The sequence below is a fragment of the Aulonocara stuartgranti genome, assembly GCF_965226115.1.
Source record: "Aulonocara stuartgranti genome assembly, chromosome: 9".
Classification (NCBI taxonomy): Eukaryota; Metazoa; Chordata; class Actinopteri; order Cichliformes; family Cichlidae; genus Aulonocara; species Aulonocara stuartgranti.
The window spans coordinates 19,032,596-19,055,013 of record NC_138960.1 but is presented as its reverse complement, the minus strand read 5'-3'; the positions used below and the strand labels follow the sequence as shown (position 1 = coordinate 19,055,013).

General features: G+C 39.8%; 1 protein-coding gene across 1 annotated transcript; it reads right to left on the bottom strand.

The window, feature by feature from the left end:
• Positions 1-9,081: 9,081 nt before the first annotated feature.
• On the bottom strand, positions 9,082-20,881 carry LOC309713715 (uncharacterized protein). The gene is made up of 5 exons (XM_082545523.1): positions 20,640-20,881; positions 12,899-13,116; positions 12,394-12,606; positions 11,255-11,461; positions 9,082-9,917 (listed from the first exon to the last, which is right to left on the bottom strand). Exons 2-5 carry the CDS (start codon positions 13,104-13,106, stop codon positions 9,538-9,540), a joined length of 1,008 nt encoding a protein of 335 aa, XP_082401649.1. The 5' UTR covers positions 13,107-13,116; positions 20,640-20,881; the 3' UTR covers positions 9,082-9,537.
• Positions 20,882-22,418: the final 1,537 nt, after the last annotated feature.

Below are 22,418 nucleotides of genomic sequence, written 5' to 3'. Positions count from 1 at the left end.
TGAAATGAAAGAGGCTGCTTTCAGACATGTCTTCAGTCCTTTACAGGCAGATCATTTGTGAAATGTGTTGGGATTCAGAGTAGTGCAAGGGTTGAGAACAATTATGTTGTTGAAAATGAAGTGCCACTTGCAAGCAAGTCATTCAGCTTTGTCTGCTCTAGCCCACTCATTAAACTCTGGAATATTACAGATATATTACATTGACAATAAACTGGACTGGGCTAAAAACACCACAGCACTTTACAGGAAGGGCCAGAGTCGTCTCTATTTTTTGAGGCGACTGAGGTCCTTCAACATCTGCCAGAAAATGCTGAGGATTTTCTATGAGTCTGTGGTGGCCAGTGCGATCCTCTATGCTGTTGCATGCTGGGGGAGCAGGCTGAGGGTCGCAGATGCCAACAGACTTAATAAACTGATCCGTAAGGCCAGCAATGTTGTGGGGATGGAGCTGGACTCCCTCAAGGTGGTGTCGGAGAGGCGGATGCTGTCCAAGATAAAGACAATGTTGGATAACACCTCCCACCCACTCCATGACATGTTGGTCAGTCACAGGAGCTCGTTCAGTGAGAGACTGAGATTACCGAAAAGCACCACTGAACGACACAGGAAATCATTCCTGCCTGTGGCCATCTCCCTGTACAACGCATCCACTTAACACACTGTTTGCTGCTACAGCTACACATGTTTCTTTTCCAAATATTTATTTATAAGTGACTTATGTATGTATATATATGTATATATTGTACTATTCTTAGTTAGCGTATTGTCTGTCTTGTCTTAATGTTGGTTTAAAATGGAGCACTGTAACAAAAAATAATTTCCCCCAGGGATCAATAAAGTATTCTGATTCTGATTCTGATTCTGATCACTGCATTGTGATTTATTCATTTATTTTGGTGTTATGCAGAAATAATGAATATTGTGCAGTATATGAAAGCATAGTAGTGATTGGATAATCACAATAAACACTTAAAAGTTTGGTTAGAGCAAGTTTTCTTTAACATTACACAACTTTAGTGACTTTGACGTCACATTACAAAGAAAACTGAAGCATAAATGTTCATAAAGATTGGGCTCAATTTCTCCCTTTTATGCCTTTTCTAGAGCATGCTGCTTTAAAAGCAGCCATAAACATTTGTGTGGCCTCAAACCTCTGTTCATGATATGCTGGCCTGAAGGACAAGCAAGAATTCATTAGGTTTGATTGACTGATTGATAAAGATATTGATAAGTCCCATCTGACACTTTGTATGTGGAATGTAGGAATCGATACCGCTCTCATGATATTGGTAGCCATGAGTGTTGCACCACCATCGTGTCTTAGTGTTTTATTGCTTTATCCTTCAAGCTTCTATTCCGAAGCCACAGAAATGTAAATGTTTATGTAAATATCTTGAATTTCCTGTCTATTCGTTGACCTACATAAGCCCAATGTCTCCGTCCACCTATTTTGTGCACTGCTGCTAAAGTAATTAGTAGAAACAGTGTCACAGTGTCCCATTCTCCCTTCATTCGCTGTACTAATCACATGGACATACTTGAAAATGCTGAGTGGAATAATGGTAGGACACAATCAAGGGAAATCAGAGATCACTTCAAGGAGATTTAAGGAGTGACGCTCTGATTGTTGATGCCGCTGTCATGCAGATCAGTGGATGGCTGGCTGGGTCTGCAGCACCCGAGTCGACTCAGTCTGTGAAGACTGATTGAATAAGGCTACTGATGAGGCTATTGTGACCGTGGGTACGTGGTGTGAATGCATGACAGGCTCATGGCTGGCGTCAATGACTGGCCGCCATTGTGGCAAACCACTGGGCTGTGACTTACCCAGCTGTGGTGCACACATATCATGAAGCACTGAAATGAGTATTGGGATTGTGCAGTTGATAGAAAGATCATTAGGCAATCATTACTACAATATACATGCATGCTGCTCAATTTGGTCAGCCTTTGTTCAGCTGACCTGACAACCTTGCTCATTATAACATTAATGTGCATAGTCTGGGACACTTTTACTGCTGGGAGTCACATGAAATTAGACAATCTCTAATTGCAAATTGGTTTCTTTTGCTATCATGCAGGCAAGCACACCATGAAAACTGGGGAACTGCAGCACAACCTCAACATATATAGCTAATCTAAGTATCTCATGAGCTTCGTGAATGGATTTATTGAAGGCTGTAGGATGTGAATTGGATGAATGACAGTCTATTTATAGCTGCCTTTGATATTCAGACATTTAATTTTCATTTTGATCTCCTTAATCGGACACAGTATTTCTTTGAGACATTAGCACCCTTTGCAACTCTACAAATGCTAATTCGAGCTATTCACAGAAAGCTAATAATTATGTTGAATTATTAGTTTTCTATAAATATGCATAAGACTTTTACCACAGTGTGTATACTGGAAGGGTTTGATAGATATCAAATACTTGGTTCGGTGCTTTGAGTCAAATGCTAAACTTCAGCATGCTAACATGGTAATTTATCTAATTTATGCTAAGTCATGTTGTTTACCATCTTAGCCTTCTGTCACACATGCTTAGAGACTGTTCTAAAACCCACTGGTGCCTACTTATGCTAGGGAAAATGGTCATTCTCCAACCAGTTAATGGTTAGTTTCTGGCAGTTGAGGCTCTTCGTGTTGTACCAAAAACATGCTTGCGATTGCCTTGGTTGCTAGCAGACTTCTCTGGTCAGTGCTAGATTGCATGAAAGATGCCAGCTTGTGTGCAAACACTGGCCAACTACTTACTAATTAGTAATGAAACTGTGACACAAAAAGAGGCCATTGCATCTTTTAAAATGTGTAGATTTCAGCAGTAAGACACATCATTGACCTTGAAGGTGATTGGTCACTGTTTCGAAGATGTGTTGGCTAGTGTTTAAACGCTAGTCTGGATCTTTCAAACAAACTTACAGGCAATTATGGCAATCTGTTAGCAACCATAATAACCAAAATGTTTTGGTACAGTGCTTTGTGACTGACTTCACTAAACAAAAGCATAAACTTTGTGTGTGGGCCTTTAAAGTTTGTAGTTGAGTCATTTATGATATATGGAAATACATTTATGCCTCTTTGACAATACAAGTGTTAAATATATTATTTTCAACTTCTAATGACTAAATTTAAGAATATCTCTAATAAATAAAACTAAGGGTATATGTATGGAAACACAGCCATTAAAAAGTATTCCTATATTGAATATAATGTGGTCATAAATTACTTCAATTCTCCCCTTTTTGTTTCACCATGGTTTTCAAGGTGAAACAAAAAGGGGAGAATATATTAAAGGGTTAAAGGCTGACTTCATGATAGCACTAAATAAAAAAAAAAATCAAATAAATATAAATCAAGTCAAATAAACCAATAAGTTAAATGCAAGAAAAACACTGCCATCCCCAGAGGCATAGTTAAAAAGTTTGTGGCCCAGGAATCTCAGTAAGTGCATTAAATAAAGTACACACTGTGAACAATAAACAGCTTTTGACCACGCTGTTTGCCCACTCCACTGTCATCCCACATTAGAAAAACCAGAAGGGGTTCATGACCCTGTGCTGAACAGTCCCAGCCATGACTCACCATCAAAACAGAGTTTGTCCTGTTCACCGGTAGAGAGGAGTTGCATAATTTGGCAATGCAAATGCCCCGCTTTGCGCTTCAGTATTCATATCTATCTATCAACAATTCTGTCTGTGATTTTGGGAGTTTTTGTTATAGCATCCCTTTAAGCCGTGGTAAAAGTTGACTTGACTTATATAAAGGATGACATCCAGAGAAAAAAAGTTCTGATTTTACTTATAGCTACACTCCCATATTACCTGTTACAAATGCCTAACATTAAAAGGCTTAAAAATATACCCATATGGCCTGGTTCTCCATCCAACTGCATATTGGAGCTTCATTAGAAGCTATGAAATTCAAGTATTTTAGTACTGAGATCTGGTGACTGTGCCTGAGGCCATTTTAGTGACATGTTCAGGAAACCACTTTGACATTACCGGGCTTTTCACATGAAGTGCTGTCCTGCTCATCAGAAGATGGCTACACTTTGGACATAAAGGGATGGACATGGTCAGCAAATGCTGCCATCTTTACTAGACTTGTATAGTCCCAAACAAATATGGGTACATATACAAGTCTTCTCAAGATATGATCTCACACATATGAAAAAAACTATAACAGCAACTGATAGCAAGAATGCCAGTTGTCCTTAAAACCTTTCATTATCTGCAGATATATTTATTTATTTATTATCCTGTGAATCTATAAAGGCACGTATAAGGGAACATGCAATGTGTGAAAACAGACAGACTGGAAAACCCATCACTGTGAAATTAACATGTGTTATCAGAACAAAGGTCAAGTTGAAGGAAAGATCTGCTGCTGCTAATTTGATAAAAATCCCTCCTCCATGAAAAACTGCAAACACTCATCCTATGAGAGAAATACCAGAGATGCTGTATGTTACACATCATCACGTCTTTCTTTCATTGCCTTTTCTGACTGGCTTTCTACTGTCATCATGAAAGACACTCGCATTTGCCTCACGGCTAAACCTCACATCTGTCTGTGTTTCCAGATAATACGACAGCTCTGATCAGCGGTTAATGGCCAGCGGCATTTTAGTCATTTCACTCCTCCGCTTTCTTCGTTTTCTTTTAAAATAATCTACGCATTTTTTTCCTTATCATTAAACCCCAAAAGACCCAGAGGACCTGCAAATGAATCACTCATGCTGAAATACATCTGGGGACAAACAGCCACCGCTGAGATGATGCTGATTCGTGTGGCGTTTGGATGAAATCCAAGCTCGTCTCTGAAACATATTGTGATGCATTCACTGTCTAAGTTGTTTGTCTGCATGTACCCAGTCCCCTTCAAATGATTTTTTTTCTCTTTTTTGGCCCAAAGATGTCTGCTTTGCCCTGCGTCACTGGACGAATAACCAACAGGATTTAAGGGTGGGGTTGGGGTTCCTTCAAGCTGTCATTTTGCGTGTTCTTCTACGTCACAAGCATCACCTCTTAACACCAGTTTCTATGGAGAAGAGGGTAAAAAATAGTCTTTTCTGGGTTTTTTTCTTTTTACTTTTGTGGGAGAATGCAGATTAACAAAATGTCCACTGTTTGTGCAACTGCTATCACAAAAATGTGCACAGTTGGTCAGATATTAAAAGAACCTACAGCATATAACCATTCATCATTTTTTTCACCCCTCTGTCTGTCTGAGGACACCTAAGGGGTACAAACTAAAAAAAAAAACATGGAGTTGCTCTGACCCTGAAAATAGAGGTCACACAAGCTTTATATATTCCATTCAGTACAAAGAGGCAGAGCCATGGGGGCCTGCCACACAGGAACAGTTCATTTTAAATGTCCTGCAAACACCGACATATATCATGGATGTTCCGCATATGTTGTGACTGAATACTGCCATCCTGTTTCTTCAGGAAATAAACGAGCTTGAGGCAACATCATGACTATGTCAGCGTGATGTCCTCGCAGTACCATCCCTTCAGCACCCACTGGCTACATCGAAGGGGCTGTCTTTGCCCAAAATGCATTCAGAAAGGGGAAGATGAGGTTTTGCTTTATAAGGCCAAGCCTGCTGGATACCCTCAGAATACATTATGCCCCCCTCTGCGCTTTTAAGCTTGCGAGACTATTATCCAGCAGCTCCCAGTAAGTTCTTATCAGTGGCAGCCAGATGGAGAGCGCACCAGCAATACCTCAAGACTTGTTGATCGAGCAGTGCTGCCAGAAAGGCCGTCATTGTGGAGCGGTTCTGTGGTTTGAGATTAGCATCTTGGCTTTGTTTCCCCCTCTACATTTTATAATTGCTAAGAGAGGTCTCGTTAATGATTGTTCATTGGTTGGATTGATTTGTCAGCATGGACAGCTTGAAGGAGAAGAAAACTCTGGCGTTGCATTTTTTATGGTGTCCTTTTTAAAGCATTGGTCCACGTTGTCTTGTCCACACCTCCACATATTTGGCTTAATAATGGGATGTCACACATGTCCTAATAGCCTATCAAATGTAATCTAATCAACTGCAGTATGAGAAGATGTTCACCGAAGGGCTGTCTGCATGATAGGTTTGGCCACACAGACACCAGTACACACTGTCCTCTAGTGCTTCTTACCACTAGTGGCAACTCATCCACGAGATGTCCTGCAGTAAAGAAAGATTAGACATAAAAGCAGGCAGAGCAGAAATATGCCGAGTTAAAATCTGGAGATAAAAATATGATTGCATGTTGACATAAACTGATGCTGACTGCTCCACCGGCAAAACCATGTCACTGCAGAGAAAAGCACAAGAATAGGCATCCACCAGTGCGCAGTCTCTGGTCTCTACCTCAATTCTACCGAAGGGGTAAATACCCACAATGCACTACTTGATGCTTTTGTACTGAGTCCGCGTCACAATGGTGCTCTGACCCACTTTTTCAGCAGCCGGCAGGTTATTTTAGGATTTCATTAGCGGGAACATCAAGGGCAAATGAAAGGTGAAGAATCTCGTACCCGCAGTCAAATGAACTATCATGTTCTTTTTTCAATGGAATTGGTTTGAGCGTCTGTCCTGTTTTTATTGTGCAGCCTGGCTGGCAAAAGAATTGCAACCACATTTCAACCAGGTTTAAATGCAGGACCAAGTAACTTTGATGACAAGCGACGAGTTGTCAGTTATGGTTACATGTCCTCAGGGAGAACGTGTCACCCCTCCTCCTCAAAAGCACCAGACACCACCTGGAGACAAACTGAGTAAATAAACACATTATAAATAAAATCTTAAACTTAAATAACAGATTGTAGTCTGTTTTTTTCTATCAAGAAAAATAGTTCTGATCTAAAAAGGCATAACGATTTTCTTTTCTTTTTTACTCTTTTAGGAAATTTGCTGTCATGTTGAATCTTTTCAACTGCTCAACTCCTCATTAATGCAAATATCTAACTAGCCAATCATGCGGCAGCATCTTGGTGCATAGAGGCATGCAGACATGGTCGAGACAGTCTCCTGACATTTAAACCAAGCAACAAAATGAGGAAGAAAGTGCTTCGAGGTGAGAAGAAGGCAACAGTAACCACACATTACAACTGAGGTATGCAGAAGAGCCTCTCTTCTGGTTTCATAACAGATGAAACATTGAAGCAGATGGGCTACAGTTACAGAAGACCACACTAAGTGTCACTCCTGTCCATTTCTGCTGCACAAGCAACATAAAAGCACAGATCCTTCTCGTCTTATCGGTTGGGTCATGGGGTTGGTGATGTGATTGGTACAATTTCGGCTCCTTAGTACCAACTCAAAGCATAGTTTCAGGGTTTTCTAGAACATGGCAATGAGTTCACTGTACTCAAACAATCCAAGCGAAGAACCAAATTGTAAGAATGGCACCTCATGTTCTTACAACAGAGTGGATTATAAAAACATAACAGGGTCTCAATGGCAAAGGTTAAAAGTGATGCAAACACAGAAAACTAGTCTTTACATGCAAGACCCATGAACTGGGTGTTATGCACACGCTGTTACTCATTTTCATTAGATTATCATAGCACATCATTTAAAATCTGTTGAGACCTTCAAACAATAGGCCCGGCACAATACGTTACTCAACATCTCACAATAATCTCAGTAATTATGATACTGATATTAAACTCGCTGTTTTCCAACCCTATTTTCACCAGTCTGAGTGCTTTAGCTCCATTACAAGCCTCGTAATCCTTTATATAACATGTCTGAGGCATTTATTATGCAGCAGGTCTGAAACACCCCACCATTACAACAACAAAACATAACCCCGGCCCATTTGAACTCGCCAGTTCAAACACATTTTACTTGCACCATTAAGACTGTGATTGGTGGTTATTACAAGCTACTCTCTGTCAGAACGTCCAGATGCTCTTTTTGTCAAGGTCAGGATTATTGGAGGAGGCGGGGGTTTAAATTTGTACCCATCAGGCACTTGGAGCCTCCGCAGTGACGTGGCACCTGCAACCAGAAAAAGGCACAAAATGGAGTCCCAGCTGGCCTCACATGAGTGTGAGTCAAAGAGCCGGGGGAGGAATGGAGAATGCTTCAGGCTCGATTAGTCCCACATCGTATTTCCATCTTCTGCTCTGAGCTCTGTCACCCCGAGTCATTAGCACCAAATTCACAGTTGCCATTCTGCAGCATTAGCTGCTGCACGATGTGGCCTGTTTTTTTTGGGGGGGGGGGGGGGGTTTGAAACGTGCTGATCAACCTTGGAGGCAAAAAAGATATAGTCATCTACCTCAACAACATCGTGCACCTTACTCGCTCTCTGCAGAAAAGCTGCCTTTACACCTCATCTCAGTGATGAGAGAGAGCAGAAGTGACATTGGCATGCCTCAGGAGGTGGGAAGAGAAGAGTGCTGGCAGGAGATACACCCACCCTTTTCCACCTTATGCGTCTGAGCAGACCAGCATGCACCTGTCCCTTCTGGCTGTACACAGCCTGAGAGAAACTTCAGGTCGCTTGCGATTGCCTCCACTGCCATGAAATATCCCTATGCTGTCCAACCTTTGTATCGGGATAAAAAGACATAAAGAAAAGGATAAAAAGAGATGGAAGGAGCAACACATAATTGGAAATGACTGAATCTGTGCATAACAGAAGAGGGAGTATGCTGGGAGGGAGGAGGGATGTGAACGATAAGCAGATAGCGGGCGTGAGAATGGGAGTGACAGTGACAGAGTCCAATGCAAAGATAAACAGCCTGGGTGCAGCCCCTGTAATGGCTTTGCACAAGTAATTTGTCACTCCATGTGAAAAGCAAACAGCAGGAAAGGCAATGGCAACACTTTGCACTGACACTTAAGATTGGCCAAGGATGTCTCACCCATCTGTGTACAAAACTGGCTCGGCCTATTCCTCAAGAGCGAGAAAACACCTTGAAAACGTCCAGCCGCATTTCAGTTGACGAGATTATGTCAGGTTCATTATTTTAACTGGGTTTAAATAATTGTTGCTCCCTGGCTGAAGAAATACAGATTTAATAGGAGTCATAGCTTCTTGGTACAAACGTCTTTAGACATGAACAGAAACATAACTTACGTGAAATCTGTAGTGTTTTAATTCCTTCTTTAAAGGCAGCTTTTATATCACTTGCAGTATATGAAACTCTACATAATGAAACATTTTTTTTACATCTTTAAAAGGCTTGAAAATGGAAATTGACCAGCCACCATTTTGAAGTAAATGACAAGCGACATAAGCTGTAAACATAATTTTGCATGTGAGCACTGCCATCTTGTGGCCGTTTCCAATACTACATGCAGAAGGAAAAAATATTTGCATCAATAAAAAGCAGGTGCCGACATTTTTCATTATAAATGAGAATATTAAAAACATTCCTGAGCCATTGAGGCATCAGCATAAAGAAATAGGGAACAAAACAATGCTGTGCAAGTCATTCAAATCCAGCAGTTCATTTTGAAACAAACAAACAAAGAACAGAATTTTGTGAAAGCATTGTGCACCATCTCAATATATTATCACACCAACCATTAACCTATTAAAATGCTCTCTGCAGGACCACCCAGCTGCGGCAGGTGAGAATGCAACAACCTTGACCTTTTCCCTGAGATGGGCAGAAGCTCGCCGTTGGCTTTCATCTGGTCTATTTTCCTGGACAGGTCGGCGTCGCTGTCAATGACCAAAGTGCACCTTTGGGCGTAGCTCACCAGAGTCTCTTCCCCTTGGCGAAAATTGCCAACCAAGGAGACCATGTCTTTACCCGCCAGGTGGAGCTCGGCAATTGATGCCGTGTTGGCGATGGTGTTCCGGTCAATTCCGAGATGGCGGAACGCTTCGCTCATGCTTTTCTTCTTGATGAAAGCGGACAGGACTTGTTTGTAGCGGTGAATGACGTACTGGACTCCGGTGGCTTGTGGAAATAGATGACAGGTTATGAAATATATGAGTTGCTGTTGCTTTTTATTAGTTTTAGTAACAATCTCAACTCTCACTGGACACACATACAAATAATTCATGCATATAGTTTCAGCCTTCCAATTTTAATTGAAAGATTTTATTTTGAAAACAGGGAAATCGTCTAACTCACTGTAACATTTGTTTATTTATTCCTATAATTTTTAGCATTGCTTTTAGGATTCACTAAGCCTTCAGCTGCTAATATCCACAAACAAATCTTAATTCTGTTACTGATGCACTGATACCACCTTTGGGTACTTAACTATCCTTTGTAATAGTATATGACGTTGAAAATGTCACCTGCATCAGTTTGAGTGAAGAATTAATTTTCTGTTAATGTCCTTTTTAAAAAGTCATACACCTACAGTAAGACTGCAGCTGATAGGTGGGAAAACACATCAAACTTGTGTTTTTTAACAGCAGCTAATTATCTGCAGTGTTGTCTTTATGAAAGTGTGGTTATTATGCAGAACCTGCTGACTGCTTTTCATTTGCCTGCTCAACCAACCAGTTACCGCTGCCTTAAAATGGTGATGCTGGAACAAGGCTTAGGCCTGATTCAGACCTAAGTGAATCTTTCTAGAGTCTACAATGTTGCCTATTTAAGTGCCGATGACTGTGCTGGAATTTATGCTTGTGTGCTATATTACGTGTTAATTACCAAGTGATCATTTCACTGTGTTTTATATGTGGCGACAGATGACAGAAACATGTAAAATACTAGGACTTTTTTCCCCTCCTGGGTCCCTGCGCTTTGTCGTGGTCCGTTTTTTGGGGGGGGAGCAAATACATCTATCCCTCAAGTTTTTGCCACTTCTTTGTACATTCCCTCACATTCTGATAGCTTCAGCAGCCTCCCTCCAGGAACCTGCTGACATTTACGAGTCCTTATATTGATGCTATGATTATTAATCCTTAGTTTCAGACAATGATTGTTATTCTGCCACTGAGAAATTCAAAAACTGTGCACAAAAAAAAAAAGAGCTGGAAATGCATAAAAGCAATCGATGGTACAGGACGGGCCAATCACAGAAGTCACCGACTGCATCAACCTGATGTGTTGTTACATTTCAAGGGCGGTGCAATTCAGGTTAAGTTGTGAGTTACGGCGTATGGTTTTACAGCAGTTTGTAGTTATGACGTAGCTACAAGTAGATTTCCCACTGAAGCATAAATCCCCAGTTACAAGAATACATATAGCTCATGAGTGAAGCATAGGACCAATGAGTACTGATTATACTGATGCATCGCTAAATTCTAGTCAAACTCAACACAAGACTGAATTATTACCCCTTTTCCTGCTGTAGTCCCTCCCTTTCTTTGATCTTTTCTTATCCTTATGGTGTTTCTTGCGTCTGTGTTCACTAGATGCTGCAGACACTTCCGATGAGTCGGATGCCTCAGAGCCGCTGTCGCTGCTGGTGGAGGAACTAGAAGAAGCTCTTTCTCTCTTTCGAGATTTATTTTCTGAATGCTGCACTCTGCTCAGCTTGGGAGCTGAAAAAAGACAAAAAAAAAAAAGCGTATAAGAGACAGTATGATAAATAACTTTGTGTGCACGATAATATTATACAGTATATGCTGTATACCTTAGTAGCGTTATAGTAACATCAAAGTTGACCTGGGCAGTTCAACCTACCAAAACATACTATCGATCTAACACCTAGCTGGCTAGCTGTTAGATCGATAGCCAATTGATGCCAATTGTTACTAGCATCATTCACAGCTAGTAACAATTGGCGCAAAGCAACATTGGAGCAACCGGTGGTTCAGGGGGCTGGGAAGCTCATCTTGTAACCGGAAGGTTACCGGTTCGATCTGCCGATCTGTCTTGGTCGTTGTATCCTTGGGCAAGACACTTCACCTACCGCCTACTGGTGTTGGCCAGAGGGGCCGATGGCGCGATATGGCAGCCTCGCTTCTGTCAGTCTGCCCCAGGGCAGCTGTGGCTACAACTGTAGCTGCCTCCACCAGTGTGTGAATGTGAGAGTGAACGAATACTGGAACTGTAAAGCGCTTTAAGGGTCTCGAAAAGCACTATATAAATGCAATCCATTATTATTATAACATTATTCAGCATAATATAGCAATACAGGATCAACTTAAATAAAATCATTTATTTAATTAAAAACAACAGTTTATTTAAGATGCTTTATACAGTAAAGATACTTCAGTATTATAGAGAAAACCTCAAGAATCATCTGATCCTCATACGAGCAGCAGGTGATGATGGCTAATGATGGAACCACAGGGGAACAGCTAAGAGGCAGTGGGGCAAAATATCTGCATCTTTTATGTTTTTTAAATGTAGTTCTTCAAGTAAAATAACTATAGACCATATAGAGGCAAGTGAAAGTTTTAGGCTAGTTCTCATAAAAAAAGGCCTGTAGTACAGTAAAGAAACAGTATACTTCACTTCAGTTACTGACTTTCAGTCACAGGACTGGGGGCAGCAAACGCTGGCATGGAGCGGTTACTTGTGAGGTTTTCAATCTGGCTTCTCAGGAACTTGCGGTCTTGCATCAAGTCCTCCACCTGCCTCTCGAGAGCAGCGATGCGTTCTTGTTTGCTCTCCAGCATGCACTGCAGCTTGGTGATGGTCAGCAGCACCCTCGGGGGAAGACCCTCTACTTGGGAAGCAGCTAGAAAAGACAAGACAGCCACACAAAAGAGGATTACAAGCACACAAGTTAAACTTCTATCATTTTTCTATCAGTTTTTGTCTGTAGAAAGGATGGTGTGCTTTTCAGGCAGTCGTTTCAGTATTTGTTCAGGATGAGAAGATAAAATCAAACAAATTATTATCTATTTTCTTAACTATCAACATGTTTACATCACTGCTAAGCCAGAGGCTGATGCTGGCTCAGCTTAAAGGACCATAACCATAAAAAGTAAACTACATGAAGCAGCAAATACTGTCAGAGCTTCCCATACCAGACATGGCACTGCTGGGTGTGTTGTCCTGAACAGCATCTGCTGATGCTCCCGTTTGAAAATTCTCCCACTTAATGATACGAAGGTCGTCTTGCTCCTGCTTTAGCCAGGCAGGAGAGCTGAGGCGCTCTTTGGTCCTCACGGAGCTGGAGTCGATTTCTACACAGGGCGAATAACATGACGGCTCCTGATGCCAAACAGATGACATCTCTTCAAACCTGGAAAAGGACAAGAAGGGGGTATCATAAGCCAAAAAGGTCAAAGGCTAAAGGACAGAATGATGTAAGAGTTCCTATATGGATGACACCCCAGAGAGAACAGGTTTTTCACCAATCAGAAGATTGGCGGTATAAATGACACCTCACCTGTACAAGTGCCCATTGGGAAGACAATGAATCTCAAAAATCACTCCTGATGCATTTATCAGTGAGTGTGATAGATTAAGTGCTTAAGCCTCAGTCACACAGTCCTTTAGACCAGGTAGCAATCCCCTGGCAACCACCAGTGATAAGGGAAAGGTAAGGTAGCACTTTAATTTGGTTTTTTTAAGGCAAACATTCGCAGTGTAAAGTTTGTGTTGCACGTTTTAGGGTTGCATTATCCCATGGTGAGTCGTTGCTGAGTATCTTCATTTTCCATGCAAACTATGGGTAATTTGCTAGTGACCAAAGAAAGGAGGTTTTTGGTGCAGCAGCCTCTTTTGACCAATTTCATGTAGCAACAGCCAGAAACCTCCAGCAACCACACACCAAGCAATAGGGGAACACTAGCCTGTAGGCCTGCTGAGGCCTTTAGTACTGGTGATGACTCCAGTACTAAACCTAAAACAACTTTTACTGTGTCACAGAAATTTCAGTCTTACATTAATGCAGGAGCATAGGGGTAATGCAATATCTGGAGAAACATTGATTAAAACAACAAAGCAACTGAGGAGTTTTTTCAAAGTTGCAACAGTACTGCTCAGGAGAAGACTGAAGTGCTTCTAGGGAACCAGAATCAAGTTACAAAGGCGTTTTGATGTCACTGTAAAAAGGGCTTCAACCTCTGGAAAAAACAATGTAATGTCAGGGACTCATGTGTAGCCACAGAAGGTGCCTCGTCACATGCACTTCTTTACAAAATGTCGACACATTTTAAATAATATTTACTGGTTTTGAGAGTACTATTCAGCAAATGTAGTACTTCCTGTGCTGTTCAACGGGGCCATGCTCAAATGTTAACTAGTCATTACTACAGAAAGAAACCAGGATTCTTCGATTACCAACAATCTTGAGTTTGACTCTGCAAAATCATCTGCAAATTTCTGTTCATGGAGATTTACAGGATGCCACTGGCAGTGATTTTTCTCAGGACTGCAGCTGTATTTTTTTGGTTTAATTAATGGATATGTGGACTTCCTTATGTTACTCATGTTAAATGTGACCACAGTTTAAAATGAAGAGGTTGGCCTATGTGCAAGTAATCCCTGTGAGCCAAGGTTCAGCCTCAGGTTCCAGACAGCTCTCGACACTCAGGTTTTCATTGTTGGTTTTACATGATGTCAGCAAGAGATGATACAAAGTGAGAACAATTCTGTACATTCGGTAAAAAGTTAAGACAATGAAGCATCATGAGGTTTTTGGACTGCCTGATGCATAACACAGTTTTAAGAATGGATCATTTAGTATTTCTTTATTGTTCAGAAAAAACAAGCAAATGTGATTTATAACCATGAAAAAAGTCAGCCACCCTCTGTTCCTGCACAAAGCTACAGGTTCAAACCAAAGGATTACTCACATGTGGTGGCTTGCATTGTTACAATGTTTACCATCAACAGCTCTCTGCAAGTAAACCTGCACCAAAGCTGTATCCATGGCAACTTGATATGATCTTGTAATTAAGCGATGTGTATCTTGTAATTAAGAGATGAAGATCTTGCAATTATGAGATATTTTTAAAAGATGCAGATCTTCTAATTATGAGATGGTACGTTAAAATTACGAGCTACAGAAGTCATAATTACGAGATAACATCACCAGTTCGTGCAACGTGCTACTGAGCAAATGAAGGCTTGATGTAAAACTGAAACATGACTCAAAGCGCTTTAGTACCTGAACAATGCTCACGCAGTATGACGGCCCTCTACGGCCTCATTTAATGCATGGCTGGCTGCATCAAGAGCTGTCACTCAAAATTAACATAACAAAGGCGATATTACTATCACGCTGTAGGTCATGCACAGCAGGCTTTAGTCCATACGTAGGTCTGAGGCATATAGTTTTAGCTGCAGTCAGGTTTACTCTGAGAAGAAAATAGATTTTATCTTCTAGATTCACTTGTAAAGAAAAGAACATTTTCCAAATTGTATATAAGGATGCACCCAGTTTTAGAAGTGTTGATGACTGAATTTGTCATCTGGATGAAGGACTGAAACAACTATTATTTATTAATTAGCAATGCTTAAAATAGCTTGAAACAAACTGTTGGGTCTGTGTTTCCACAAACCCCGCTAATTCTAGAGACTTATTCATCATGAAGAAAACAAGACAGTCGATCGATCCATTACTTGCACAAGGGAGGCCTCTCGTCTGTGACCAGCACGTTGAAATGACCACACTGGTGGCCTCCTCTCGCCGCCTTTTATTGACAAACTTCAAACAATAGTTTACAAAACACCTCCCCTTGCAACCCCCCTTTGGTTACAAAGACAAGGCACTGTATGTAAATGTATACACTGAGTGTGTGTGTGTGTGTGAGAATGTGTGTGTGTGTGTGTGTGTGTGTGTGTGTGTGAGAGACCTCCTGCTGACCAAAGGGTCATAAACCCAGGAAGCTTACATCAAAAGAAACAGATCTTTCAGATAGGATGTATCTACAATAAAACCTCCCCCAGCACAGAGTGGCTGGAGAGGTGGTCATAATCAAAGGAATGGCTTTGATCCTACTGCTTAAACTAAGACTGTACAAATTTAAGAAACACAATGGCAACATTCAACAATTAGACTTAACACAAACTAATAAGCAAATATGACTTTTGTATATTAAATAATGAAAGAAAATCTGTTTATGCATTATGTTCATTAAAGAAAAGATGAACAGGATATTTTATTCTTCAATTATGATCTCTGTCATTCATAATTCTAATTTACTCACTCATAATTACAAGGAAAGGTCATCAGATGCTTGATTAGAAGTTTAATTATTATTATTTAATTTACCTCTATTTTAACATAACATTATACAGGATACCTGAAGAAGTTAGCAGGGTTTTTTCCATGTAGAATGACTCATGTGGCCTCTCATGGAAAACAGCCACATAATAGTTTCTGTTTCCCATCATCGTCATCATAACAGATCCAGAGGTTGACAGTGAGTCTAAAACATAGAGGTGCAAAGTTTTCCTCTGTGAGCTGACTGTTACCAAACATGGGAATGGTCACACACGGACTTTGTATAGTGAGAGTCATAGTTTAACATACTAACCTGAACGTATATGGCCACAATTATTGGATAAAGACTATTAAACAAAGATAGATAGAGATGTGGCAGATTTTTCAAGAAAAACAAACGTGTTTGCATACACTGCATAAAAAGCAAACAAAGAAACAACACAATAAAGTGTATAAGAAGAAGAAGTCACCACAACCAGTATGGATCTACATATTTGAGCTGGCCGAATATCTTAACTTCTACACTATTGAATCATTCACTACCAGAAACCAACAACAGTTTCTAAAGGGTAAAATTAATTTTGAGTAGAACTGACTTCAGCTTTTTGGTTCAACCCAAATAATCCCTGTTTGTCATGTGGCCCCTTGGGAAAATTACTGCCCACCCCTGGTGTAACATCACAAAAACATCTATGCTAGTGTGGGCCACAGTCCTCTGGTGGGATATGAGGGTACTGCAGGTAGGCCACATATCTATTTTCTTCTACATATCCAGTACATGTCATGTCAGTAGGTGTCATGGAGAACTGGGACCTATCCCAGCTGTAATAGTGCGAGAGGCAGGCTTCACCCTAGACAGGCAGTTGATCCACTGCAGGGGCCACAGTCATTTACAATAAATAAACTTTTTATTTGGTTTTCTGAAATTCAATCAAATCAAATCAAATTTTTATGAAATGTTTCTACTGTTCTTCTAAAGAACTTTTGATGAAGGTTTTCTAATTTTATTTACTGGGTGGCCGAAGATGTTCACATTTCAAACTATGTTCAGACATCGATGTTCAGACACCTTTCATGGATCAGTGAAGGGTGCTTGCTACTTTTTCTGCTCCTGAATGAAACACTAAACAGCACTATGAGATCTTCAATCCAAATTATGAGATAATCTCTTCTGTGCTAAAACACTGAAACAAAAACACTTAGTTAAAAGCACATGTATCATTAGTTATTGTTTTAATCAGTAGTTACTATGAATATCCACAGTGTGTCTTTTGTCCTGTGTCCCTCCTGTTAACCCCCATTGGTTGCAGTAGATGTCTGCCCCTCCCTGAGCCCTGCCAGAGGTTTCTTCCTGTTAAAAGGCAGTTTTTCTTTCCCCCTGTAACCAAGTGCTTGCCCACAGGGGGCCTTTGACTGTTGTGGTTTAATTTAACCCTAATATTGTGGCATTTACCTTAAAGTGGCTTGAGGCAACTGTTTTTGTGATTTGGTACTATATCAATCAAATTGAACTGAATAGGTATAAACTGCAAAACGTTTATATGACGTTTATCACGTCTGAAACACAGTAATAATGCATGAGGAATAGCGAGGAATAGCAACTTCTGAGTATCTATACATCAGAATAATGCACTAAGTGCATTAATGGAACCACTAAGGTATTTTTATCCTCTATAACTGACGTCACATTGATCAGAAATTGAGTGCAGTTAAATAAGTAAGTGACCCGAGTGTTAGCTTTTCATGACATCAGTGGGTTTGTGGGCCTTTGGTAAATGATTGATGATTAATGATTGAAAAAGATAAAAAACTAAACTAAAAATAATCTGTCTGCTTTACTGCTGCAGTGAGCATTGCTTTTACCTTTGTGCAAAGGCCTCGTCATTTATTAATCAAGAACCATGAGTTCATAACATATCACACATTACTACACTCAATAGGAGATCATGAACAAAGCACAAGTTAAGCATTGATTGATTATGTCCTAATTTCTGCTTCACTACAGTGTTATGCTGTTTTTCAAATTTTTTATCACTCATTAGCATGAAATGTACTTTGTTAGTCAGGAGAGGTTTCTGAATCAGACACACCTTTGCTGGGAAGATGTGGAAAGGAAACTCCAGGTGGAAAATATTTCTGAGTAATGCAACAACGCTCCATCTAAAGTGATGTATGTTTTAAGCTAAATTCTAGTGTTTACTGTCACAAACTTCTGGTAGCAGTTTCAAATGCGGCTCAGCCTCCTCACATGCATAAAACAAACAGCTGCTTCTGCAGGTAAAGAAAGCTTTGTTTACCATTTCTACTGTGGCACTTACAGTGGGATCAAATATCAGAGGCTGCCTGCAACACATGAAGACGCACACCCTGTATTTACAAGACTTTGAAGGGTGAGCTTGGCTCTGTGTTGAAACGATAAAAACTCTTAAAGGTAGGAGGAAGAGTGGGTGACAAGCTATAAAAGAGATGTAAATAACATGACTTGTGAGTTTAGACACTTTTCTCTTTACATAATGAATTTTATGCCACCAAATGAACTCAAAATTGGTTTCTATCAATCAAACTTTTTGTCTGAAAGTAGCAAAGTGTAGCATGTACAATTATGCACTGAAAACCAAAATGATCTAATGTCTCTTTAATCTCTCTAATGGTTTAAGATGGTAGTGAGACTTGCTATGATGTATGGTTTGGAAACAGTGGCACACAAAAAAAAAGAGCTGGAGGTGACGTAGCTGAAGATTTTCAAGGCTAACATTTTTACTGGGAATAACCAGAATGGACACGTCTAAAAATGAGCGCTGCAGAAGGACGGCTCTGCTGAATGTTTTGGAGACACAGTTGGAGAGGCAAGGCTGAGATGGTTTGGACATGGGCTGAGGAGAGATAGTGGATATATTGGACAAACAATGTTGAATAATAAACTGTTTGGTAGAGGGATGAGAGGAAGACTACAGAGAAGATTCATGGATGTAGTGAAGGAGGACATACAGGTGGTTGGTGTGACAGAGGAGGATGCTAGGGATAGAGTGCCATGGAGGCAGATGGAGTTGAACTTAAAAAAATGTAGATACATACAATTTTCTGTTAGAAGTATGAAGCTTTATTTGCTGGAAGTTGGGCCAAAACTGAAGCAGAATTTCTCATCATATCTTAAACCAGTGAGGCCAAAACATTTCCCATAATGCAACTGAGCAGCACCTTTCAATTTCAGTTGTAGCACATTAATTCTGTTTAAACACTGTATAAAAGTCAACCAAAAAAGAAAAAACAAAACAAAATAATGAAATCACAACACACTGACTAAATGCTAAGCAAAAATAGTTCATCATACGTCTCCATAAATTCCTGCACCAGCAGACGCCAATCGTGAGAGACTGGACAAATGTCAGTGGTTAACGTTTGTAAGAAAAATCCCTTTTAATGAATGCAATATATGTATATATTATTTTAATCGTCGAAGGCTGGGCCAAAAAATGAAGCAGCTATGTCAAACCTCCATTGCCCAGAATGCAACCAAACTGTATGTTTTGTATTAAAACATCTTGAAGCATGCTCAATCATCCAGGTAAGTAAATCTCCAAAAGTTGATTCTGTTCATCTGAGACTGAAGAAGTCACTGGATGAGTGACGAAACGTTTCTCCCACTGAAAACGCTACGTCCAGATGAACAGAATCAATATTTGAAGATGCATTTTTTGTAGTTGTAATCAAAGTCCTCATTGTATAATTTCTCTCTTGCAACTTTTGTGGAAATACTAAAGTTTTGTGATGTTTGTGGCAATTTCTTCTAACCTCTTGGCCAGATCTCTCTGGAAAGAGATTCAGTCTCATCTCAATGAGACTTTAGTATATGTAAAATAAGCACAAAATTAACACAGAATCACAACATCATGATAAAAAACTAATGACACATCTGCATTAACTTACGATGATTCAGAATACTGGCCTTGTATTTACTAGGTATCTGATCTATACCAGTTATCGATCGATAATTTGCAGTATTGCACAGTATTAGTGTAAGATGTAATGGCTGCAGCCACAAGATAAGTGGTGCATTTAGGTGCTCAATTCCTTAATGCAGTATATCAAAATGACAGTAGTTTATCTGCTTGTGTAAACTGGAGGAAGTGGACATCACTGCTTAACTTGGTGTTTCCATGGAGATGTTGACTAACTCTTTAACAAGCTGAAGCACCAAAACACAAGTAAGTGAGTAAGTGCTGCAGTGATTAATCTGAGTCCAAAAAACACATTAATATCCGTGAGGTGATCCTAAGCTACTAAGAGAAAAACATGGGGCTCAATGCAGAAGGAAGACCAATGTTATTTTTTTTAACCTCTATGTTAATTACAGAAGCATAAATGTGTTCGGCAACTGTTTTAAATAAGGATATTTAGCATGACAGAAGTTACAAACCTTATAAAACACACAAAGGTGCAACGTTTAGAAGACTACACAGGGCTAAACATGTCTCCTTGCAGTGGGTTTAATTAGCTCCTACCAAGATGGATGCTAATGACTGTAATTACCAGCAAAAAAAGGGGAAAGGGGAGCAAGCAACAAAGCCGGTGAAACACGCGGGACAACGTACCTTTAAGAGAGTCCAGTGGATAAAAGTGGAGGTGATAATGTCGTCCTGTTTGTCCTGCTGTCAGCTGAAAATTCACCTGGAATAAATCACTTGGTTGGAGGGAAATATAAACAGAGACGGGTGAGAAAATGAGGGAGTACTGTAACGTGCGTGTCTGGCAGAGGGGCGGGGCCATGGAGCTGCCTTCAGGTGCTCCACAGAAAGTCAAGCTTCTCGTAACTGTAACTTTGATTTCAAAACTGTGGCGCTGTCGTTTCAGAGGTATAGCCAATGTAACTGGTTGCAAAGTTCTTGAAGTAACAGGAAATCATTAGTAGAGCTCCATGATTATAAAAAGCAATTTCTGGATGTAACAGTTGGAGTGCGAATGTTCTATATATCCAATATGTACCTTTTGCTGATGAGTTGTACACCGGATGCCCTGACTTGTGTCACCAGCTGGAAACAAACCAGACCTTTTACTTACCAAGCAAATGTGTGTTTTCTCGCCGGCTGGATTACAATGTATTAAATGCATTGTTGGACGTTGTTAATAATTAAATAACAATGGTGTTATATTACTGGAACAAAGATTGAAATGGTGACTGAATCAAATTTCTTACTAGCAGATCATAAGCTCTCTTGAAAATATAAGATATGGTGAATCAAATCTCAAAAAGCATTTTCTTTTTTGAATCTTGCTTTATCTCAGTTATTGTTCTGAGCTATGGGATAAAGCATATGACCTTAATTTGAAAACCTTAAAAAAATTATAGAAAGAACAACTAGGATAATAGCCGAGATGGGTTCAGGAGATCCCACCAACAAATTGTTTCTGAGTTTGTAAAACTTTAAGATGTGATTGACTTGTGATCAAAATTTGATTAATCATGTTCAAAGCAGTGGCCATTTGAGGCTAGCTCCAAAAGCATATTGATTGTGATATCCAGAGCTAAAAAGTCGAACTTTAAATAATTAAAAATAATCTTTGGATAGTTTCTCCCTTTCAAAAGGTCTTCACATAGTTCTTGCAAAGCTTTGATGTGTGTCTGGGCTCATTATTCATCTCCATGATGATGCAACAATGACACAACAATCATGGCTGCATTCACTGTTGCAAATGTTGTCTGTTGCAAATGCCAATCACCCATGATCTTCTTTCCCCCAGAAATGACTGCAAATGTGTTTCTAAATCTTTAAACTTTCTAATAATACTATGGAAAATAGTTTTTAAACTCTTTCACACCATCACCAGAGTAGGTACTTTAAGTTCAGAACTAGAATAGGAAATAATATTTATTCATGTTTGACATTATTTCTTGTGCATCTTTGCTGATTTTATGAAGGCCAAGTTAGGATAACCACATGTTTTAAGAGTTATTTTTTGTTTTGTTTTTCAAATGTGTATTTCTTTTCTTTTCCTTTTTCCACAGAGAGAATTTTCTCTGGCTAGTGTTGTATGGTTCTGATCACCCCAAATTTATGTTCCAGTGTGAGTCAAAGAGTAGGTACTTGTCTGTGTCTGGGGTTTCTGGTAAATTTCATTACTGAGGCTTCCATCTTCCTCAGTGCACACAACAATAGTAACCTATTTTCTTTGGTTTTTATTTGTTTTTATCCACAGAGTTAATGTGTTTGTTAAGTTACAACAAATATTCTTACAATCTCAAAGATATTTTGAGGTTAATAAAAGAAAGCTCAACACTTACCTCCCAACTTGGTTAACTGTGTCCTTTACATGTGAACATTTCCCATTTTGATTTCCTAAATTAAATTACATTTACGTGCTGTTACCATATT

Excerpts from the sequence above, each read along its gene's own strand:
- LOC309713715 (XM_082545523.1), bottom strand. The coding sequence starts at position 13,106 with ATGTCATCTGTTTGGCATCAGGAGCCGTCATGTTATTCGCCCTGTGTA. Across the intron at positions 12,607-12,898 it reads ACCCAGCAGTGCCATGTCTG|CTGCTTCCCAAGTAGAGGGT; the intron begins GTATGGGAAGCT and ends TGTCTTTTCTAG. Across the intron at positions 11,462-12,393 it reads CCCCAGTCCTGTGACTGAAA|CTCCCAAGCTGAGCAGAGTG; the intron begins GTCAGTAACTGA and ends GTCTTTTTTCAG.